Source organism: Stylophora pistillata, chromosome 13 (assembly GCF_964205215.1).
Source record: "Stylophora pistillata chromosome 13, jaStyPist1.2, whole genome shotgun sequence".
Taxonomy (NCBI): Eukaryota; Metazoa; Cnidaria; class Anthozoa; order Scleractinia; family Pocilloporidae; genus Stylophora; species Stylophora pistillata.
In genome coordinates, this window is record NC_142531.1 from 22,604,198 (window position 1) to 22,621,671 (window position 17,474).

At 38.9% G+C, this 17,474-nt stretch overlaps 1 protein-coding gene across 1 annotated transcript; it reads right to left on the reverse strand.

Moving 5' to 3' along the window:
• Positions 1-14: 14 nt before the first annotated feature.
• Positions 15-16,919, reverse strand: LOC111345659 (uncharacterized). The gene is made up of 19 exons (XM_022952947.2): positions 16,667-16,919; positions 15,395-15,477; positions 12,161-12,347; positions 11,380-11,575; positions 10,855-11,069; positions 10,326-10,433; positions 9,719-9,905; positions 9,036-9,238; positions 8,469-8,588; positions 6,958-7,102; positions 6,191-6,281; positions 5,768-5,817; positions 5,318-5,623; positions 4,313-4,393; positions 3,622-3,738; positions 3,113-3,226; positions 2,877-2,987; positions 2,125-2,241; positions 15-1,442 (listed from the first exon to the last, which is right to left on the reverse strand). The coding sequence occupies exons 1-19, from the start codon at positions 16,745-16,747 to the stop codon at positions 961-963; spliced, it is 2,994 nt and encodes a 997-aa protein (XP_022808682.2). The 5' UTR covers positions 16,748-16,919; the 3' UTR covers positions 15-960.
• Between the last annotated feature and the right edge of the window lie 555 nt (positions 16,920-17,474).

Here is a 17,474-nt window from a genome sequence, read left to right on the forward strand (position 1 = left end):
AGTGTCGAGTTACATCTGCTATTCAAAGCATCGTTGGCACACTGTATCACTTATCTTGAATGACAGCGTTTCGACAACTTGTGTAGGGTGATAAACAAAAGAATCTATTATTTATCAGACACACGTCCAACCTTTACTGATTTAGGAAGAATATATTTACAAAAGTCTATTAAAAAGAATTAAATTGGACGGGAGAAATTCACTACATCTGCTATACTGCAGACACTATTACATATTAAATATGCAGCAGAAAATCTGAATAACATGATACATCTTTTTGATGTTTATCTTAAAAAATGTGATATCTAGTATTGTAACTAAAACTTGTAACAGTTGCGTAAATATAAAACAAAACTTGCATTTTAAAGGGGCTAAAACTGCTCAAAATTGTATTTTAAAACTGCTGATGTTAAATTATTTTACAACAAAGGTGACCCCAAAGGTAGGAAATAAACACGTTTTATTCAACCCCTCCTCTCTCCTCCGCTTCGGTTGGGCAGCCTCGATACGACTCTTGAACCCCTTCAGTTACGTTCAGTATGGACCAGTTAGTTCTATACGTGTCAACATTTCACGGGTAAAATGAATGTGGTCTTTATGTGACATTAGCCGAGTTTCTGAACAAAAAAATTTATGTACTACTGGAGAAAGATGCTACTTGCCTCTCGCAAGCATGGAACAAAGAAAAAATGTAAGTCCTACACAAGGAATCTAACTCCAGATCTTTGGATACCCACTCCTGATGCTTTTCTGTTCAGACCTGAATTTTCCTCTTGAGAATGAATTAAGTGTCTGTCTGAAAAATTAACCGTCAAACGTAACGCGAAATGATCTAAAATATAACCGCCTTCCGCAAAAACGGCCTATTTTGAACCCTCAACCATCAGAAATGTTACTTGATTGAGACCCTGTTGTTAATGAGGACTTTCTGTAATGCTTAAGAAGAAGGGGAAGAATCTGTCATGGAGACCTCAAGATGAGAGCTGGAACCCGTCCCTCTAAGACGTTGGAACCATTTGAATCAGCGAACTCTGCGGGTGAAACTTTGGAGAAAGTAACAGTAATTCCACCACACTGCACCGAGGATGCCCCTTCTTTGTATTTCCGTAGTGAAACGTCATTGTAATTCGGTGCCGCCACATGCGAAGCTGCGATGTACTGCTGGCCAGCAGTCAGGAGAACTGCCTGGTCGAAAAAAACTGGGTCACTTGTCCAATCCGGGAATCTGTGTGGGATGGTTTTGGTGACAATTACACTCCCATCAGAGTGAGTTATCTTGACAGTTACCGTGACATCAACTCGTTCTGGGAAGGTTGATCCGACTCTAATTCCTAACACGTAATGGTCAGCGCTTAGCGCGAAGGCGATTTTGTCGAACTTGCCTGTGATTGGCCAGGATTGGTAATCGTTACTTACGGTTGACCTCCAACAGTTAAATGGTTCTGATTAAGAGAAAACATGAAATAGCCAAGATAGGTTCGCAAGCAATTATTGGTCAATTATCTATCTATCATTTATAGTGCCGATAAATCCCTAGAAATTTCATAAGACTAATAGATTTCACTTTCCATCGATTTGCCGGGCTAAACCACTCCTCTTTGGCTTCCTCCCGGCATCCCACGGGGGTTAGTACACTGGTAAAGCGAAATAAAGTGCGTGGCAGCGGTTCAAAATTTCATAATTTTAAATGAAATATTTAGAAGGCGTTCTCACACAAAATTAAGTCTGGTGAAGGAATAAGTACTTGAAAACATTAACTTCATTCAAATTTACATTACAGGTAATCTCAGGTGATAACTCAGGTATCCAAGGAAAAAACAGAAAATTACCCCAGAATTTTAGGGACCGCTCGTTATTTTTATCATCTGGAAGAGCAGGGGGGGGAGTGTGTTGGCGGATTTTGGTTGTGTCAAGATACAATTTACCTGATCCCCTTCCATAGGGATCTGTAATATTCTTTTGACGACTAATCCCCCTCGTAAACCATGCATGTAATCTCCCAAAACTTTATCCGACCCTCCCCTTCCCCCTCAGGCAATGAAAAACGGCTGGTCCCCCATACCACTGGACTTAGAGAACCTACTGTTTGTTTCTTTGTACCGTAACGAAAGACAGTCGACTTACCCAGTTGACAATTGATTCCAGCAAATAAAACATTACATTGGCAAGTGTAGCCTCCACCGTGCGTTGCGCTGCACGTTCCTCCATTTAAACACGGGTTGCTGACCATACACGTTGTATCTTTATATTAGCGAGAAAAAGGCAAAAATATTAGCACGGGCCTTGTTTCTCAGGCTTTGAAAAAAAAATAATCGTTTTCAAACGAAATGTAGATCGATTAGTTGTTTTACGAGTTGCTGATGCATTGTTGAGGGACTGATGGAGAAGGGGTGGGGTAGGCTCGTGTCCAGACTTTCTACGGCCAGTTGCAGTCACGCAGTAAGTGTGACTGCAACTAATCTCACACCCAGTACCTGGGTATGAGATTAGCACTTGGGGTAGGAGGTCATTGAAACTGAACGAAAAATGGACTAAGACACCAACTCACTAATTGTTCCCCTCTCTTTATTTGCTTTTTCATTTTTGCGTGGATAATCAAACATTAGGCCGGAGACACGAGAAAACCAAATATGAACATGGATCGCCAAGAATGGAGAAGATTTATGTGGACTGAAACTACGAACTCGAAAAATTCGGGTTATTTCTTTTACTCACTGACTGCAACCTTCACTTCTTTTGTGAAGGCTGAACAAAGGTTTCAATTCATTTCGGCTATTCGGTCGAAGCTTTTCCATTTTTATCCTTTGGAATCCGAGTTAATTTTCTCCATTCTTGAAGATTCTGTGAGATTTCGAGTTTAACTAACTAGAATTTACCGAATTCGCAGTGTTTGCCGGTTTTTCCGGGATTGCAGATGCACGTGTACTGGTTAACATGGTCAGCGCACACTCCCCCAAGACACGGATTACTTGCGCACTCATCAAAGTCTGCAAGAAATGTTTGCAGAAAATAAAAAACTGGTCAAAAATGTGTTATGTAGACAGCCATTTAGTGGGGGTTCGCTATATAATACGGTTTGGCGGCTCTGATTTAATATAATTCTCATACTCACCAATTTCGCACTGGTTTCCTGTAAATCCGGGGGAACAGACACAGCTGAACCCGTTCACCTCATCTTTACACTGACCTCCATTGGTGCAAGGATTGCTGGCACATTCGTTAATATCTGGGGAAAAGAATCATGGCAGCATTCTTTGTTACCTGTCTTTATATTGAGCGTACTTCATCCTATCCTCAACGTAAAGGCGAAAGGTCCTGGCTGATTGAAGTTCAGAAATCTTAGATTTCATGGATAACAGATATAAGTTACAACATTGAAATATTCTCCTCGATTGAGAGGTAATAAATGCTCCATGGTATTGGATTTTTTAATTTTGAGGAGCATGGATGCTTTGCATTGCAATTTGATTTCGATCTCGCTTTCAGCCTCAGTTGGTCTTAGGAGTAGCACTTTATTTTTGATATTTGACTCGTTGATCCCTTTCTTGTACAATCCGGTATATCCCACACAAAAGTACGGGAAACCTTATAGAGTAGCTCTATATCTAAATTCTTACGTACCTTCGTCGCAATGGATTCCTTTAAATCCTGGAAAGCAATTACATTTATAGCCTTCATTTGGTGTTTCTTCGCATGTGCCACTTTCACATGGTAATCCAAGACAGCCCACCCTCATATCTGTGGGAGGAAGAGAGCCACAATTGTATTCTCAACATTCAGATACCACTTAGGCTTGATTTACTGTGTTCAATGCAGTTCACTCTATGAGAAATACACCAACGGGTTCTTGATAAAAGAAATCTTCCGTCGTCATCAGAGATTTCTTGGTGCATTTGAGCGCTCTTTGATCGAGTGTAGTGGTATCAAACTCTAGTTATTACAACAGCCAATCGGAAGAAAGAAACCTTGAGGAGCCACTGGAAATTTAATGTCAGGAAAAACTAACAAACTGTCTGAAGCGCGGGAAACGTGGGCGAATGATTTGTGATTGGTTTTAGTTTTGTATCTGAGTGATCGAGAAGGCTGCGCGAATTTACTGGACCAATCAAAGAGTAAAGTAAAATTTAACTTATGGAATCCCGGATTTTCTTCCACACTTAATAACAATTCTTCGATTTTGTGGTTGAACCCCTTCCCCTTAAACTTCACTTTGTGACTACACCCTCAACAGACCATATTTGTGCCTCCCTTGTTTCTTATTAAAGAAGTAACTTCCCTGGAGAGGAGATAATTACTGGAAAACGTGTCATACCATAAGGATAATCAATCCAGCTGAGGACTGTCTTCCATACGGTCGCACCACTCGCCTTGAAGAGGAGGCCTCTTGATGACGCTAAAATGAGTTTAATGAAGTAACATTATAACATAACCACAGTAAAGCGCGCGCTCTGATTGGTCAATTTAGCGTCCCCTATTTTCCCATGGGTGTGCACTGCTGACGTGAGCAAAGGCAAAGACTATTTTTCCGCGCGTGCTTGTTTTTTACTGGTCGTGTAAGATTTGTTAAATAAAAGGGAACTCTTTAGCTACAATGTATCAATGTTATGTTATAAAACAAATGGTAAACACCACAGCGTACACTATTGAGTTATGGATGCACGCGGGAGGTTGCTAAGCACGAAAGAAGCGTAAGAGTCGCTCGAGGCGATAGCCGAGAGCGACTCTAGCTTCTTGAGTGCTTAGCAAACCTCCCAAGTGCATCCATAACTCAATAGTGTATGCTGTGGTGTTTACCATTTGTTAATTAGAGAACTCTTTCATATTGGCGGGCATGGTTTTTATTCTCCTCGGTGCACGCTAGATAGCCTTCTCGGCCTCAGTCGTTTTTTGGGTGAAATATGATGTTTTCAAAACGTGGTGTCGAGGCCTGAAATGCCAAATTACATGACTATAGGGGAAGAGCAATCAGTCCCGCCATTTATCGAAGAGATTTGGCCAAATGTTTCATAATTGCTAATGCCCGTTACCCCTCAGGGGTGTAGTTGGAATGTCCAGGGGTATCTGTCATCCCCCCCCCTCCCATTGAAAGATGATTTTATCATTAAGTCAACAACGGACATCGTACACGATATGCATCATTCAGTCATCATGCGATAAAAAGTCAATTTGATTGTTTCAACATGAGAGTCGGGGAGGTACCCTGATCATACTATGACCCCCACCCCAAACCTTTTGTATAATCTCATCGATGCCCCTGTCCACTGAAATTATGAGACAGTAAATTAAAAGAAATAGAGAAATATAGGCTGATAGTTACATCCCCACATATCATGGCTTGCTGTGGATCTTCTGTTCCGCTTAAGTGCAATGGAAGCTGGCAGCGTTAAAGCGTCATAAGGATCATTCACCGGCTTTTTCAGCACGGGCATGAAGGGAACTTCAGTGGCTGTGACAAGTGTAGGAGAGTCTTTTACTTTCCTCCAAATGTTTTTTGAAATTGCAACCCATTCCATAAACAGGGAAAACTTGTTTCTCAAGAATGTCTTTTTGTTAGTGGAGACTCCATAGTAAATATCACTGACTGGGTCATAAGCAACGACATTTAAAATGTTCTTTGGAAGCTCTGAGAATGAGAAACAGGTTGAGAATAGTCATCAATAAATGGTAGTTTGCTATTTTCTTAGTTCTGATCTATTAACTTCACGGAACAAAATTTCTCTTACAAGACTAATTACTCACGACTAGGGTTCAGCTAGAACTCACATACCTGTCCATGTCCCTCCGCCATCAGAAGTTGATTTACAGTGTCGTTCAAATCTACAAGTCATAAAAGTTAAATTGATGAAAGAAAATTCGTAAGATACTAGTAACGTTTACTAGAATTATCAGGTGGAACTAAGACTGATATTTCGTAAAAAAAGGTTGTACTTGTTTATCGTGGTGAGATTTTTATTAAGACTGATCAGGAGAAAATGAGGGGCCCCTCATTTTCTTTTGGACTGATATGTTTTTCTGTGCTCTAAATGGACCTAATCATGTATGCGTTGCAATTGCAATGCGATGAAAGCAATTGTGAAAAATTTGATAAAAAGCAGCTAGTTAATAAACATCATCGCCTAATAACAGACAAGAGATAGGAAATTTTATTATTTTTCAACAGCGGCTTTAGACCTTATCAAATAACACATACCTGCCTACTTCTGATTTACAAGCGATTAACATGTTACCAGTCTCTTTCAGGAGAAGGCTTCGCCCAAAGATGACAGGAACATCTGGCCCTACTAAAATGTGCCAAGGTAAACAGACGTTATTGTTCCCGACGTATTCACTACTGGGACTGTCGCCCGAATATTGCATCTTTTGATCAGTATACGTGGAAAAAATTAAAGGACTGGGATTTCATAAGCGGGCTAACACATGCCTGTTACGGTTTGTGGGAGGTCTCAGGGTTTATTAACCTTCGAACTATTTTCTTACTCGGACCTTTCACGGCCAACATTTCAGTTACAGTTAAACGGTAGGATCTGGGCATAAGACTGGCCTCGCGGAACTAGGATGGAGGTGATTGGGTGTTTTACAGGGTGAGTGCAGCCTCGCCGGAAAATTTTACCGTAGTTATTCATTCCTATCAATCACTGTTCCGTGAAAAGTTGACGAGAATTCGGCGAAAGGTTATGAAAATATTATGAAATTCTACGCATGGAATTTGCTTCTAGAATACAGTGTTTTACCAGAGATATTGAAGAGGCTCATTTCTGGCCATAAGAGGTGTATAAATTGAAGGAAAATAAACAAAAATATTCGAAGGGCGACAGTGAATGAAAATATGTGTATTTTATGCCTGATATTGTAAGCAAACGATAGCGCTTGTTATGAGAAACACAAAAGTTATTCTGGTATCATGAAAATTCTACTATGGTATCATGAACAATCGCTAAATTTAACATTCAAATTTACCGGCGTCTTGGTAGGAGTACAATTCCACTCTAATACACGCCTTGTTGATACAGGTCTTGGGTCGAAACCGAACGAATCGCGCGTTGACTGGAATCAAGAGCTTGTGTCGAATTGCTAGATTTCTCAGGGTGCTTCCCAAGAAGAGCTATGGAACATGATAAGAGCCACTAAGTAGACGAAAAGGAAAATTTTTTAAAAGGAAGGGGAGGCTGTTTTTTTTTTTTTTTTTTCAACTTCAAAGAAAGTTCCAATCCCTTACATTAATGTTCCTATTAACCTTAAAAATACTATAGTTGTAGTCAGGTATGATAATAAATAGAAATTTTGTTGTCACTGACTAAAAAACTTTGTGTGAGGACGTTTCGGTTAAAATACTATAACCTTCTTTTGCAATAAAATGACTGCGAAAGCAAATGAGTGCTTTAAAAAGAGCCGCAGAAAAGTCGCTTGGGATTTCCAAGGGCCTTGTAAATGTCAGGAATGTAAATATGTTCATTAATGGCATTCGGTTCACAAATTGAATGCCACGCTTCTAAAAATAATCTTTTCAACCATTGGGAACAGCGGTAAATGATCTTGACATCCTCAAGGTCAAAATTATGATTGTATTTTATGCAATGTTGGGTTAACAAAGAATTTCTATCTCCCGTGAAAATCGCTGTCTTGTGTTCTCTTATCCTGGATCTTAAGGCTCTTGATGTTTGACCGATATAAATTTTCTCACAATCTTTACAACTGATTTTATAGATCACTCCTGTCGATAAGTCTTTACTAAATATATTTGTCTTTAGGTTTTTTTTTAAAATGGAGCCAACAGTCGTTACGGGTTTGTGGGCAACATTGATATTGAATATTGATATTCATTATTGATATGAATATTGATATTGAATATTGATATTCTCGACGGAGCAAAGAGCATCCCTTCTACCGACGCAGACAGATTATCTGAAATACAACACGTGGTCGACGCCCTGAAGATCAATGGTTACACCGAACAATTTATTAGAAGCTGCCAAAGCACCACTGGGTCTACTAATCAGTCTCAAACCAACAGAGGTTTTGTCACCCTGCCATATCTTCAAGGAATTTCAGAAAAAAATGCAAGAACTTTAAATCAATTCAATATCGATGTTGCCCACAAACTCGTAACGACCGTTAGCTCCCTTTTAAAAAAACCTATAGTATTTTAACCAAAACGTCCTCACACAAAGTTTTTTAGTCAGCGACAACAAAAGTTTGGATTTTTCCTATTAACCTTTTACACTCTACTGATACGGCGAAAAACGTTTCTTGACAATCAATGCAAGAGCCTCTCGAGCTACTTTAGCCTCATGACCTCTGTCCATGTTATATTCAGGGGTGGTATTCAAAGGAGGAGTTAGGTGCTAGTCACCCGTGGGGGGGTCAAAAGGGAAAATGTTTTCTTTTCCCGATTGAGGGGATAGAAGGGGTCGAGGAAAGGCACAAATCCCCCTCCCTCAATTCCTGGAAAGAAAATTTTGTATGGCTACCTTGTTTGCTCCATTTGCTTTGTAATATTCCCATGCTGCACCATCAACACTGTATTCCAAATAGAATGATAGCACTGCGTTTGTACTTTCTGAATGGTCATGTTTGCTTTGCACATCCAACTGTCGATAAATCATCAGTGATACTCGCTGGTCAGTCACAAGGAAGGACATGGAGGAGCAAATGTTTGAGTCATTGAACTTTCCATGATGATTCTGGCTTTGCATTCGCTCTCAATTCAAGTCCATTTCCCCCTTTCTCTCTTGTTCTCACCTCTTCAGATATTTACAGCATTCAATCCATTCAACGGGAACAAGTTCTATCATATCAAAATGATTTTTACGGTGCGCACAACCTCGGCTAACCGAAGATAACGCCTTATGACATAAGCGTGCTGTTAAGATAAACTTAGCTCTAAGATATAGATGTGTGTAGGTCCACATCAGCTGTAGAAGCTGCCACCACTGCCCTGCATTACTAAATAGACCATGTATGTATCAGATGTATGTATGTATATATGTAAGTAGGTATGTATGTATGTATCAAAAGTTTCTATTGCATCGTCTTACCTCTCGAATGAAAGAGACTCGGCCCAAGTCAATCTGCAGGTAAGCAGAAGGATCACATGACGCAGCACACCACGCCCCTCCACCCGACTTTGAGTTCAGCCTCGAGAAATGCGCTCCGTATTCAGGGCTCAGTGGAGAGGTTGACGTAAACTGGTTGTCAGGAATGGCACCTGATTCTATCCCTATTCCAATGGGTAAAGGCACTGGAAAGAAAAAATAAAGATGAAAATGTTTATTCTGTCACCTTATCACATGCAGAGGTACCGGTAGTAGTCTGAGGGAGGAAATGGGTGCAATGGAAGCCGAGATCTTACTCTGTACACCGCAATATTTTCTATTCCTTATGGCTTTTATTTCGCTTTGCGTTATCGACGATACTCTCAGATAACGTGGTTAGCCAGTAAATAGACAACGAAAATTTTTTGGTAAACAGGATAAATCTTTCTTTGCTTATGGTGGGGACCCTTGCGGCACTATCGGCCTGAAATGAAACCGACCAGCCGTCACTACCATTCAGTATCCTCTACAACATGGCGAGGATTAGGATAAATAGACGCCAGCGATAGTTTAAGTTTGAAAGGGAGGATCTGTATTGGATTACAATCATTCTAAAACCCTGTGATACCAAAGCGAACACAGCTATCGTGGATAACAGCTACCAAAAGGAAGTCATCGTTCTATACCAGTGTTTCCACGCCAGGCACTTCCATTGTTTGAACATCGGAATAATTCGACTTTGTAACCGGGCATTTCTTTTCCTATCTTCATCCGCTTGTCAAATGGTGGAAGAACAATCCTGACAAAACGAGCGGAGGCTCCAAACTTTAAACTTTTCATGACCATAACCGTGTAGCTGTCGATGCGATCAACCTTTTCAAACAAAACGAAAGAAAGCTCTTCTTTGCGTGAATGATGGTTCGTCTTAAAATCATTTTCAAATTTAAGCCTTAAAACACAGCCAAGCAAACATCGGATTAGAAAAATCAAGCGATAATAGCAATGATTATGGGTTAAATAATAATAACGAAGTTGATGAAATCTCGTGGGAACATAAAGAAGTAATATAAACTTAGAATGCTACATGCTTGTGTTAAGTCAACCACTTGTACGTACTACAATATGTCTACATATATACGTGTATGCACGCTACATATTATTTACGGCGGTTAGATTTCCGGTGGTTTACGGGCACCAAAAAGAAGTGTGCATCAAGGCTGATCATAAAAGCCACTAATCGTAATGTTTTCGGTGTTGAGCGGTGAGACATAAACGAAAACAATGACAGAATACCGCTGTTTCAGTCGCATATCTTCTCTCTTTCCACTCCAATCCGTCTTCACTGGTTACCAGAAAGATCTTTTCTGACGGAATTTCCTTGGCTACTCCTTGAATAGCGGCCTGAGAAAAGAATGAAGATGACTTCTTAGCGAATGGTTATTGTCCTGACCTTTCTTTAGGGCTGTTTGCCAAAACTAATATCAGTAAAAACCAGTACAAGGGGTGGGGCTTTTTTTAGGTCGCAATAAGGCGGCCAAGTTCCGTTTAGTGTTGAGCAAATTGTAAAAATGGCAGCCTCCTCGCTCAAATTCTTAACACATTTAATTACTTAATTTAATGATAAGCCACAGAGTTTTAACGGCGAAAACCTAATACAGCAAATATAAATATAACACAACCATGCGTAACGTGATTCAAAACCTCATCTGACAGCACCTCCAATGCGCTCTCCACTCGACAATGCTAACTCAACCTGGTACATGCAGGGGGACGCTACTAGAGCTAACATTTCTCTGGTCTTAGTTAGTTTCTTAATTATTACCATTTTAATGTGGGTGACCAATTTCAAATCAACTTCAAAGAAATGCAAAGTATGGAATTCTCTGCTTGATCTCTTCACAGGGATCCATCCTAAAAAGTTATCTCCAATTCTTCCGGAGTACGACAGAAACGTTGTCGCTCTACTAGAAGACGATGCTATTTGGCTATCCTTTATTTCTCCGCTTGATAGACCGACAGGCCCAAAGCCCTCACAATCTGCAAATGACGAAAAATTAAAACTTTCAAGACGGGCTCACCCATCGAGTCTCATAAAACCAAACCCAGAGCAATCTCAGTGACCAATCAGAACGAAGGAAGATATCACAGAGAATCAATCAGAACTCAAACTTCAAATCAACAAACTACCTGAAGCGCTTAAATACGTGGATCACCAAGCAACAATTGGCTGAAAGCTTGGAGAAATTTCTGGGACTAATCCCAGAGCGCAATGTACCAAAACCAATGCAGTCTTGGATTACTTTCGATACTCAATAGAGAGCTTCGCGATTCTTTTTGCACTGCTCACCTGGACTGTAGAAAGGGATCTCCGCCATTACGTCATGGTTGTTTCTGGATTCACAGCCGCACGGGTCGTGACGTTGGTATCGCAGGCTCACTTTACATGGTGCATAATGAAATAAGTCGTCATGGAAATTGTTGTTCGGATCCAAGTGAAATGCTGCTTGTACAGCCACGTACTCCGTTGTCAAGAGCTCGTCGAACTTTTCAAAACAAGAGTTAAATGACATTGATAAAGTGAGATTGCCATACGAATTCCTTATAGACAATCTTACGTACAGGGGGTTTTCGGACTAAACTGAGCTCAATTTACAATCGATCCAAACTTACAATCCTTCTTCGCCAACCTTTGAGATGTCACCCAATGCTCAAGTATTTCATGGGCAACACAAGTTAAAAGGACAGATGCGAAGATGACTACCCTGATGGACTATAGAGACAAATTCATAGCAATTTCATAACATAGCATTGCGATCTTGTGATGGAATGAAACTAAACAAATGGAGTCCACTTTGAAAGAATAATTGTACCTTGGACTGGTCAAGCCACTAAATATTCTCCCCCTGTGTCGTTCTCAAGTTGTCATCGAATTTCAATCTGAACGACGTTTATAGGCGGAAATAAACAAAACTCTTTGCTATCTTACTATTACGAGAGCGGATTCTCCGAAGACTTAATTACTCGTGCAGACACAGGTAGCAATATCCCCGGGGGAGGATGTTTTTCGTTTAGAATCCTCCATGTCTACCCCGTGGAAGACATCATTGACGTGTTATGAATGAAATTACCTTCATTGTAAGGGAGAGAAATTTATCGTCACGAGAAACGGTGACGTCACTTGGGGTACGTGATCCGTTTGAGGTGAACTGTTCGTAAATGAGATAACTTGGTAACGTAAAGTGTAAAATCACTTCAGTTGCGTTGTCCATGGCTGGGGTCTGATGTGTGACATTGGCCTGAATAAATGCAGTTTTTCTAGTTGTGGGAGAATGATAAAGCAAACATAAGAATGATTTAACTAAGATGAATTAAGCCTAAGCATTTCGCTGTTACAATTCGTTTTGTTGTGGCTTTGCTTTGATCAGAAAAGCTGCCTCAAGAGGAATTAAAGGAAAAAAAAACATTTCTCACCAGAAGTTTCTTCACCTGGAGATTTTTGCATATCTTTGCAGTGTAAATTAATTGTAGTAAGAGTTCACTCTCTCTTTCTACGTTTTTTCTGCTGACGCAGCATATATGCCGTAGTGCAGGCAGGGTTTGTTCTTAAAGTGCACCTGACCCCTAAATTTTTTTTCACTTCAAAGAAAATCTTCCTACTTTGGTGAGTATTTCTTCGAAAAAATTATTGGATTTGGTTAAATCCTCATTTTTTTATGCCCTGTTGCAGTCGAGATCCGAATGGACGACGACCGCGTAAATGGGGATCTGGGCAGAGTAGACTTGTGACGTCACTTCGAGAAGACGCTCAAGGAATTCTCAGCCAGTCGTCGACCTGCGAAAGCCTTTCTAGCACTAGATTCATTCTGCGGCATATTTGCGACCAATATCGATCTAGCCTTCCAAACATAATCAGTGAACTGTGCAAAATGGCGCCAAATACAGATTGTTGGGTTCTCGAAGTGACGTCACATTAGTCGCCAGACTCTTGATCCTTGAAACGCGGTCGTGAGCCAAAATGGCGGTGATTTTAATGCGATTTTCCGTACTTCAACGGGGCACAAAAACTTAAGGATTTGACCAAATCCAAAAATGTTTTCGAAGAGATACTCACCAAAGCATGAAGATTTTTTTAAAGGAAAAAAAAATTTAGGGGTTAAGTGCACTTTAAACGTTTAGCTCAATTATGATATTTCTTATAATCAACAGTTCTGAATTTAAGGATTCCATGTAATGTTAACAGCTGTTTAAAAAGCAGTTTTCCCTTGCTGTGTCTTATTAATTTTCTATCTACATCTTACAGCTTTTCTTGTTATATTAGTGTTTTTTATTTTTTTTTATTTTTTTTTTTATTTAATACAGCATTGTTTATTACACTTACACATGTACTTACACTATAATTACTTTTTACACCATGTTTAAACTACATTAACTTACACTACTTACAATACATATATAACAATACAGTTACACTAGTCAAATTTAATTACAGTTGATCTATTTACCACATTATTGTTTGCATGTTAATTGTCGAGTAACAATACAATTTTATAACGACAGAAAAAATTTCCATTTGTTCCTGAACTCCTTCTCGTTATTACAAGTGACAGCAATATATTTTTCTAGATAAATTTTGTCGCGCACAAGTGAGACGAAATCATCGAAACGGCAATTTATGGTATTTAAAGCGTTAACATATAAAAAATATTTGCCTAGAATAATGAGATGGTTGAGGGCTAAACAGTAGGTGTGACAGCGAATAATTCCGAACATAATCTCCAGTTCTGACAGTGACAGTTTCATATTACTAGAGGTTGAGTACCACTCCTGGAATCTATTCCAAAAAGAACTTGCTTGCTTACAGTTTATAAACAAATGCCAGACGGTCTGGTGCTCAGATGGACAAAAGGGACAGGAGGGCGATGCAACTTTTTTCATTTTATGTAACAAGCTATTCGTTGGTAAAATTCGGTGAATAATTTTGTATTGAAACATTGTCAATATAATTTCTCTCGTGGCTTTGAATGGTAAGAGGTAGATTTTGTTCAAGTCACTTTTCTCGATGCCAGACATTAAAAGTTTTTTCTCAGAAGTTGGTGGCGGTAGATCTTCGAGGTTAAGCAGGATACTGTATATTGCTTTACATGAGAGTGAACAGGTTGAGGTAGGAGGCGTAACTAGGTCTTGGGAATTTTCTTGCAATAGTTTTTTCCAATTTTGTGGAATAGAAGAAAGAATGCTATAATATTGCAAAAAGTTACATTTTACATTGAATTTATTGCGAAAAGAATTATTTGAATTTATTGCGAAAAGATTCCATGTAATGTTAACAGCTGTTTAAAAAGTAGTTTTCCCTTGCTGTGTCTTATTAATTTTCTATCTACATCTTACAGCTTTTCTTGTTATATTAGTGTTTGTTTTAGTGCTAACTAGACGCCATCGAAAGCAAACTCACATGTACAGACACGCATATCGCTCGTTCAGAAAAAAATGTATTCCTAGAATGACACACTTTTATGATCCCAAACTGATTTGAATCGAATCTGTTTATAACATTTGTTTACGGTCGGCATTTAAAAATTCATCATTGTTTATCGTTTACATGATTAACATGAGAGCGAAATTGATAGAAAAGAAAACATCTCTAAAAAAAAAACACCATTTTTACATCAGCATAAATTATGCATAACTGCCAACTAAGATACGAAATTGAAGATAAAGTTTCTGTACAACGGCTTGCTTTAAAGTTCCACAACAAAATGCGTGTATTACACTAACGAAAGGTTAAGGCTTAACAAATAAGAGCACTTTTATCATGAATATCGTAATTTTATATTTAATTTTATTTCAGATTTTATGGATTGAAATTACAGGGTCTTTAAACTACTCGACTAATTGAGCATAACCGAAACGGCAGTTGTACAACTTTTCACATATTGGTTTGCTTTTCAACAATATTCAAACCTGAAAAACAGTCTATTGCGCCGAAGTAACCCGACGTATTTCGATCTTTCTGGTAAAATTTAATGAGGAATTTTATTTTGAGAAATTAGACTGAAAATATCAACATTGGGTGAACAAGTTCAATTCGAATATCAAATATAGACATAACTTGGAAAACTTTGGTCTTGATTAAAGATTCATGACAGCATTAATTTTTTTTCGCTTTCTATTAAGAGACAATTCCAGTTTGAATTGTAGGAAGCGATCAAAATACTGTTTGTGTGGGCTTCATTTTAGGCAGAGTAAAAAAAGTTGAGGTAAAGTTTGGATTTTTCAGTTGTAAACTTCAGTTTTGACATGGTTAGAAGATGATGATGACTTTTGCATTAACGCTGTTATATTTTTCAAAGACAAGTTCTTACCCTGCAGAAATAGGTCCACTCGTTACTTTTATCGCTTCAAGCTGAAGTGAGGCTAATGTCCCATTGTTCATGAAGGTTGTCACCTGCAGACATTAAGAGAGTGCAAAAATATACCTCATCCAACTATCTTAAAAGGTTAGATACAATCATATCGGTCAGTGCTCCGAGAGACTTGATTCGGAAAGAGGCCGAAAGGAGGGAATTTAATAAATCTAGTATAAAAATAGAATTGCAGCGTCGTAAGTAAAGAAATGAAGAAGTTTGTTCACTTTGGAAATCGTTACTGTTAAAAAATCTAGCTCATCACCAAGGTAATTATTATTGTACTCTATGTTAAGAATTCGAAACAGATTTACTTAGAGGCTGCGAATATTTCAGCAAAATACTTATGTTAATACACCTGTAAAATTAATTCTGGATATCTGAAATATTATTAAACAGGTAGTACAGTCGAACCTCAATTATCCGGACTCGTTGGGACTTGGGTAAATAGTCCGGAAAACAAAGATGAAAAATAAAGATAACACATTCTTAATTCTAAAAGTCTGCTTCACTGACTACAAATACACGTACTTGTATTAATTGCACCTATACTCATGTACATGCAGGTTTCAGCGACTTTCACCTCATTCCTTCGCTAGTCTCGATGTTGTTGAACATGATCTCTGCATTTTTTACCTGTTCAAGTTTTGAAAATCAAAGTTCATTGATATTCATTAAAAAAAAGAGTGACCAGAGAAAAAGTCCGTATAGTCGATGTCAGGATAATCGAGGTTCGATTGTCATAATAAACAAGTAGGATTCTAATGTTATAAAGGTGAATGGTAAAAGTCCATCAAATGCATTAATTAGAGTTACAATTCTCTCTTTTTTTTAGCGTTCTTTAGTTAAATATTCCAGCTTCTACACTGCAATCAGCAACATTTTTCCCAACAACAGCGATCGTGTCAAAGACGATTTTCGTCGCTCAGAGCGAAAACCCAGAGCTACATACTCCAGCTGCTTTTTGAGCGAGACCCTTCGGCAAAAAAGAAAAAAAAAACTTCAGACTTTAAGAATTCTAGGAAAATTTTCAGACCTCGATACTGAAGAAAAAGTCCTCTAATGGCGACACTTATATACTCACTGCAAAGACTGAAAAGATCTCGAGATTTGAAAAAAAAAAAATTGGGGTCCAACATATCTCAAGGAAGCGCTCGTCACCCCGTGGCTATTCAGGATAGCGACAGAAAAGACCTCTTTCTATGTAAGCCTAAAAGTCGGTGTACTTACCCCAAAAAGTAACAGGAAAGCCTTTACAAGTGTTAACCAAAGCTGGAAAGTTTTTGCAAAGAGGCTCGGCTTTTTTATCATCGTTCAAGTGATTGAAATATCGGTATCACTTTAGTTGCGCACAGTTTTCTGCTATAACTGATTGAAGTAAATACGCCAACACACACTTAATTACTTGTAAAGCGCGGCACGGCAGAAAAATGGCTGTCGGCGGGGTGACTCAAGTTGTTAAAAACACAAGTTTCTAGATAACCTTCCTGTAACTCCGCCTTTTTTATCGGTCAGGGCAGTCTAGACATATTTTTTAATATAGCACAGGAAGAAAAACATAACATTTATTCCCAAAAATGATTTTTTCAACAGATCACGCATATCAAGGCACTGCGAGGCGGTAATTGCAGTTTTGTTTATTGAAATAAATGTTTTCACAGGTTTCATAAATGAGAGGCCGTAAGGTGGGGTCACGCGCACAGTTCACGGCAATTAAAAAACGCAAATCACGAAACACGATAATTAATTTTCGAGTTTCACGGTTCACGGAAAATAAACTTACACATGAGAAAGACTTTTCACCTTACCCTATATATATATAATATTGTTGACAGTCGTTTTAATGTATTTCAGAAAGCGCTCAACTCGTGATTGTGTCGTGATTGGCAATGTCAGATTCGGTTTCACAGCTTTGCTCTGCAGCAGACAGGCAGTCACTTAAGATTTCAGTCTCTCGTTGAATTCTTCAATCTCTCTGTCACTGTCACACTGTGCCACGTCTCCAAACTCGTTTGCAGACGCCGCTGCCTCAGGGCAA

Coding starts and splice junctions, on each gene's coding strand:
- LOC111345659 (XM_022952947.2), bottom strand. CDS start 16,747: ATGATAAAAAAGCCGAGCCTCTTTGCAAAAACTTTCCAGCTTTGGTTA. Junction 15,478..16,666: donor CTTTCCTGTTACTTTTTGGG/GTAAGTACACCG, acceptor TAATGTCTGCAG/GTGACAACCTTCATGAACAA. Junction 7,103..8,468: donor AAGCAAATGGAGCAAACAAG/GTAGCCATACAA, acceptor CATGTTCCATAG/CTCTTCTTGGGAAGCACCCT.